The 5,901-nt window shown below is 41.9% G+C and overlaps 1 protein-coding gene across 1 annotated transcript in view; it reads right to left on the bottom strand.

The window, feature by feature from the left end:
- The window catches only part of LOC103197658 (guanylate cyclase 2G-like), a 37,895-nt gene extending 35,021 nt beyond the window's left edge, over positions 1 to 2,874 (bottom strand). The window contains exons 1-2 of the mRNA XM_042781043.1: positions 2,569 to 2,874; positions 631 to 979 (exon numbers count right to left, since the gene is read on the bottom strand). Of these exons, the coding sequence (XP_042636977.1) occupies positions 631 to 979; positions 2,569 to 2,874 (655 nt within the window). The remainder of the gene's footprint in view (positions 1 to 630; positions 980 to 2,568) is intronic.
- Positions 2,875 to 5,901: the final 3,027 nt, after the last annotated feature.

Raw genomic sequence — 5,901 nt, forward strand, 5'->3', positions numbered from 1 at the left:
CCTGCTAACCAGACGGCTGGCGGTTCAAACCCACCAGCCACTCCTCGGAAGGAAGGTTGGGCAATCCTACTTCCGTAGTGATAACTGCCTCAGAAACCCAAGGAGGGGTCGCTATGAGTCGGGGCCGACTTCGACGGCACATAACAACAACAACAACAATGTATGTCAACCAAGCATTATGTCAGACATAGTGCTAAGTACTTTATGGTTATGATCTTATTTGATCCTCATAATTCTATGAGGTAGGTAGGATGATTGCTCCATTTTCCAGATAAGGTATCTGAAGCACAGAGAGGTTAAGGTACTTGCCTGGGAGCACACAGCCTATGCTCTGAACAACTACTGAAGTCCAGGGGCCAGCCTACCTGGAAGATGCATCCAGATATTACTCTCTGTATCACAACACTAAACCAGTTGGAGTTTCATTTTAGACAAGACAAAAACAACTTTCTCTTGGTGATGTAGAGTGAAGAATGAAATTGCTTATATATGTATCATTAATTTTGGACTGTTCACATCTTTTACCACCCATACAAAATCAATATTTTTTAGTTTTTTTTTTTTTTCTTTCAATTTGCTTTTCTTACTTGTCTCTTCCAACATAAGCAACAGAAGACTTTTCCTACTCACCTCTGGCAACCGATGACATGCTCCTAAGATTCTCTTGAAGGAGGGCTGGATCATTGTTGGTGTATCTCACGTGAGCAGTGATGGTGAAATGGGATCTGAGTTTATTTTCTACAACCCTCCACAACTCATCCACTCGATCCCAGGAGGAAGCCCCTGAATGGCCTCCAAACACCCCAATATGTTTCCAGCCCAGGTACTGCAGAGTTTTCTGGAGCACATCACCAGTTTCCTGCATGGGTGGCACGAGTTTCACACAGGTGTCATACAAGACGTGGTTCTCTAGTTTTGCTGTTTGTCCAACAAAGTCAAACATGGGGATGTTCCACTCAGAAGCCAGCAAACCAATAACCTTGAAAGTAACCACAAACATGCTTTTCTATAATTGAGTTCACACAACACTCAAACCCCATAGTAAAGTATGTGCATAGACTATGAATTCAGTGAGTCTATGGGTCATACTGGGTCATACCAGGCCCTGTCTTTTGGAATATTGACGTATTAGGCCCAATTTGAGGATTCAAACTCAGAGGAAAAGGATAACAATGACAAGCATTTATCAAGCTCTTGCTATGTGCCAAGCCTTCTACTAAGAACTTACATATATCATCTCAAGTTTTAACAGTTCTCTACAGTAGGTATTATTGATACCCTATTTTATAGATGAAAATATGGAGGCATGAAACTATAAGTTACTTGCCTAAGGTCACAGAGCTAGCAAATAGTAGAGCCAAGATTGGAACTCAGGTTCCAGAGCCCACCCTCATAAACACTGCTCACTCTCTGAGACCTTCTTTCTTAACTCATTCCTTATTCATTTCTTATTCATTGTTCACTAGGAGCCAACTATTTACAATGAACTTTGGAGAACTTGCATTTAAAGGAGCTCTGGTAGCATAGTGCCTAAGGCACTTGACGGCTAACCAGAAGGCTGGTGGTTCAAATCCACCAGCCACTCCTCGGAAGGAAGGTTGGGCAATCCTACTTCCGTAGTGATACTGCCTCGGAAACCCAAGGAGGGGTCGCTATGAGTCGTGGCCGACTAGACGGCAAATAACAACAACAACAACAACAATACATATTAAAGTGGCTCTGGAGTTAAACAAACCCTTCAAGATTTATAGACAGTAGACATATAATGGTTCAGAGAAGAAAGAAATTATTTCTGGTTTGGGAACTAGAGATGGGAAGATGGAGATAAAGGGATAAAAAAGGCTTCATGACATTTGAGCTTGACTTTGAAGAATGGGAAGATTTGGAGCTACAAATGTGTCCAATGGGGAACCCCAGGAAAAACCAAGATTCAAAATCGTATGTTACTTAACACCACAGTGTGCCAATGTTGGTGACAGTTTGACAGTTATTTTTGAGAGTAAGAACTGTGATAGTCCTTCCTATTTAGACTTCCCATCAATACCTCTCAGATGATGCCATACTCAAACATGACAACAAACTGAATCCCATTAGCCAACAAATGCAACCCATTCATTTCCCTCATTTTCTTGCTCTAGTTTATTGCAATCTGTCATATTTTGCTTTTTCCCATTTGTCTTCACCATCACTGAATAATTTATTATGTATACCAAAGGGAAACATAAACAAATGACAGTTTTCTATTTAAAACCAAACATTAGTTTCCTTTTTAGTTTTTCCAAGTCATATGGCTGACAATGTTAATGTGAATAATAATAAGTCTACAACATCAGCCTCAAGTTCACACAACCAACAAAAGGAGAAAGAGGGTGAGTGAACTAACAATTACAGTTTTGAAAGGTTTCCTTTAAACAGAATGTTAACAGTTCTAATTACATGGTCTAATTACACCTAAAAAAATGGTATCCAGGAACTACCCAGTTATTATTATATTAATGCCGTTACCTTTAAGATCACCCCCTTCCAATGGAAACTCAGCCAAAGTTTCTAAAAGGCTATATACTCTACCTCTGCTGCTTCTGGGCATGCCGGTCCAAACAGAGCAGAAATCTGTTCTTTCTGGACCTGGTTGATGAAAATACTAAGGGACTCCTTGGTGCTGCAGCCCGAGTTGGTGTAAGTGAATTCCCAGCTGAAGTTTTCCAGGTGAGCCAGCTCTGAATTGACCTTGTCAATGGCCATCTGGAGACCCGCACCGAGCCTTTGCACACTGCATGGATGGGAGATGTTCCAGGGGGCCTGGAAGCCCACAGTGAGTTTAGTGGCCTCAAGCCAAGTCACCAGTATGCTAGCAAAGAGCATCAGAAATAACATTGGGTGGGCATCCTGGCACTTAACCCATAAACAAAGCCCAGAGCTGCGTGGGGCCTTAGGACCCATCTGGGAAGCTATAGAAAGCATCAATCACAAGTGTCACAGCAGAATTATGAGCAGCTCAGCTTCCTGACCACTCAGGCCAGAAGCTTATAAGACAGTACCCAAGTTCCCTAAGGACCACAGCTTGCTTTCTACCCAGTACAGTTAATTAATCAAAACCCTCCCTTTTCAGCGTAACTTCTAACACATTCTAGAAGAAGCAGAAGGAGTGGAAAGAGGCTGAGGTAGGGAGAGAGGCCCTTGTTATTAATCCAGTGACACCATTACAAGTTATCGAACCGTCTGTGCCTCTTCATCACCATTGATAGCCTGTGAGGAATTCGGGCCCCACTGCATACTAGTTTTGTGACCTAGGACATGTTATTTCCTCTCTTTAAGCTTTCATCTTCTGATCTGTAAAATGAAGATAAAACTGTAATGGAATCTTCCTCAAAGTGGTAGGTTGCTGTTGTTAGGTGCCATTGAGTTGGTTCTGACTCCTAGCAACTTGTACAACGTTGCCCAGTCCTCAGCCATCCTCACAATCATGGTTGAGCCCCTTGTTGCAGTCACTGTGTCAGTCCATCTCATTGAGGGTCATCCTCTTTTTCTCTTACCCTCTACTTCACCAAGCATGATGTCTCCCCCAGGAATTCATCCCTCCTGATAACATGTCCAAAGTAAGTGAGATGAGGGAGGGTTGCAAATTTGACTGTGACTCTGAATACTGCCTCAGAAGCAGGAGCTATCTATCCCCTTTTTTCATGTTCCACTGTCACTCATAAAGACTGTTCACACCACAAAAAAAAAAAAAAGTAAGTGAGATGAAGTCTCACCATGCTCGCTTCTAAGAAGCATGCTAGATGGACTACTTCCAAGACAGGTGTGTTTGTTCTTCTGGAAGCCCAGAGTATATTCAATATTCTTTGTCAAGAGTAATTCAAATACACAGTTGGGCTTCCTTGTTCATTGTCCAGCTTTTGCATGCACAGAGGTAATTGATAATACCATGACTTGGGTCCGGTGCACCTTAGTCCTCAAAGTGACATCTTTGCTTTTCAACACTTTAGAGAAGTCTTTTGCAGCAGATTTCCCTGATACGGTCACTATGAGTTAGAATCAACTGGATGGCCATGGGTCGAAGTGGTATGGTAAGGATCAAAGGAGATGATACAATTACAGAGCTTGACACAATGCCTGGGCAAAGAGAGTCACCATATAAATGTTAGATTTGATGATGATGATAATGGAAATGGGAATGACTGATGGTATTGATCATAGTAATAGTGATAACAATTATCCCTTGATGAATCCATCTTATAGAATTTTTTCTAGAATAAATGAGATAATGGTCATGAGAGGGCTTACCAATGTTAAAATAAAAATCATATTAAGTCAGTAATAGAAATTGATTGAAGTTTATTGAATATATGATTTGCAAATCAGGGTAACATTTCAACTCAACATTGAAAAGCCAAACTCACTGCCATCAAGTTGATTCAATTCATAGCAATCCCCCCCCTTGGATTTCCAAGGCAGTATCTCTACGGAAGTAGATTGCCCAATATTCCTTCTGAGGAGTGGCTGGTGGGTTTGAACCACCAGCCTTCTGGTTAGCAGTCAAATGCCTTAGACACTACACCACAGTCAAAAATGTTCTGAAAATGAAAAAACCTTCAAAGACTCTTAGACCTCAGCCCATCAACTTCTTCATGGAAACAGGGGCAGAACAGTGTTTTCATAGCAATATATGTTAAAACACAGCTTCTATTCTGACTGTGGAGTTTCTGTTTCTCAAAACTGGCTGCACAAAGATAATTCTCTGAAAACGTCCAATGCCCAAGGCACAATGGTCTCCACTAAGCTGACTAGGCTACTGTTTGACTTAAAGGTGACTTTAGAAAACCAGTTTCTTTAAAGCTCAAGGTTCAAAAGCACACCTAAGGGCAAATAGCCTGGGAAGGTCACCCAAACCACATGGACCCTGAAATCTAGATTCCAAGAGAATTAATACCATTTCTCACCAACAACCTGGAGCAATAACAAGGGAATACCAGCCCTCCTTCTGCACAGGTCTGGGCAAAGAGCTAGGGCAGACCTTTATTGTATACACTATTACAGGGGTGTCAGGACCCTCGGGGGGCCATTGTTATCTCCAGGTAAGATGGCCTAGTCATCAGCTGGACAAACCCACATCAGTATAAAGGGCTTGACTCCCATCTCCCATGGACTTTCTGTTGGGTCCCTTCTGGCAGGGAAAAGGTTGGCATCTCACATTCAACTCAGGATTGTGTATTTCACCACAATAAACTTGCTATAAATCTCAAAGTCTGATCTGAGGACTCCCTCATCAGTCTCTCTGGATATTTAAAAATATAGAGTCCATCTGCAAAACACTGCACAACATGGATGAACTTGGAGGACATTATGCTGAGTGAAGTAAGTCAATCACAGAAGGACAAATATAGTATTCGTTCATTATTGTAAAAAAGTCAAGAAAAGGTTTATATATGGAAGGAAACTTTCTTTGTTGGTTACCAGGGGTGGAAGGGGAGGGGAGATAACACTGCAAAAAAAAAAAAAAAAAAAATTGACCCATGTCACTTTAGTTTTGTGTATTTCACAAAATACATAAATCATATTTCAATAAAATATATTTAAATACATAGATACATAGATAGATTCCAGGGACCCACACTAGACCCTCTGAACCAGAATGTCTCAAAATTGCCCCAGGAATCTGAGTTTTGACAGGCCCTTGTCTATCATTACGTGCCTGAAGTTTTGAGACACTGGGACAGCCTGAAGTGAGAGGGGAGGAAGCCCAGCCAACAGTTGTTTCCTACCTACCTTCCCTTATCAACAAGCCCCCAGTGGGATCGCCAAGCCTCAGCCCCAGCTTGTCTCAGAAGGCCATTTGCAAGCTGGGGCTAGAAGCTGCTTTTCTCCAAAGCAAAGGTACCACAACTACTTCCTCACTGGGCT

This window comes from Orycteropus afer, unplaced genomic scaffold (genome assembly GCF_000298275.1).
Source record: "Orycteropus afer afer isolate SDZICR_OR568_19922 unplaced genomic scaffold, OryAfe1.0 scaffold00082, whole genome shotgun sequence".
In the NCBI taxonomy this organism is placed as follows: Eukaryota; Metazoa; Chordata; class Mammalia; order Tubulidentata; family Orycteropodidae; genus Orycteropus; species Orycteropus afer.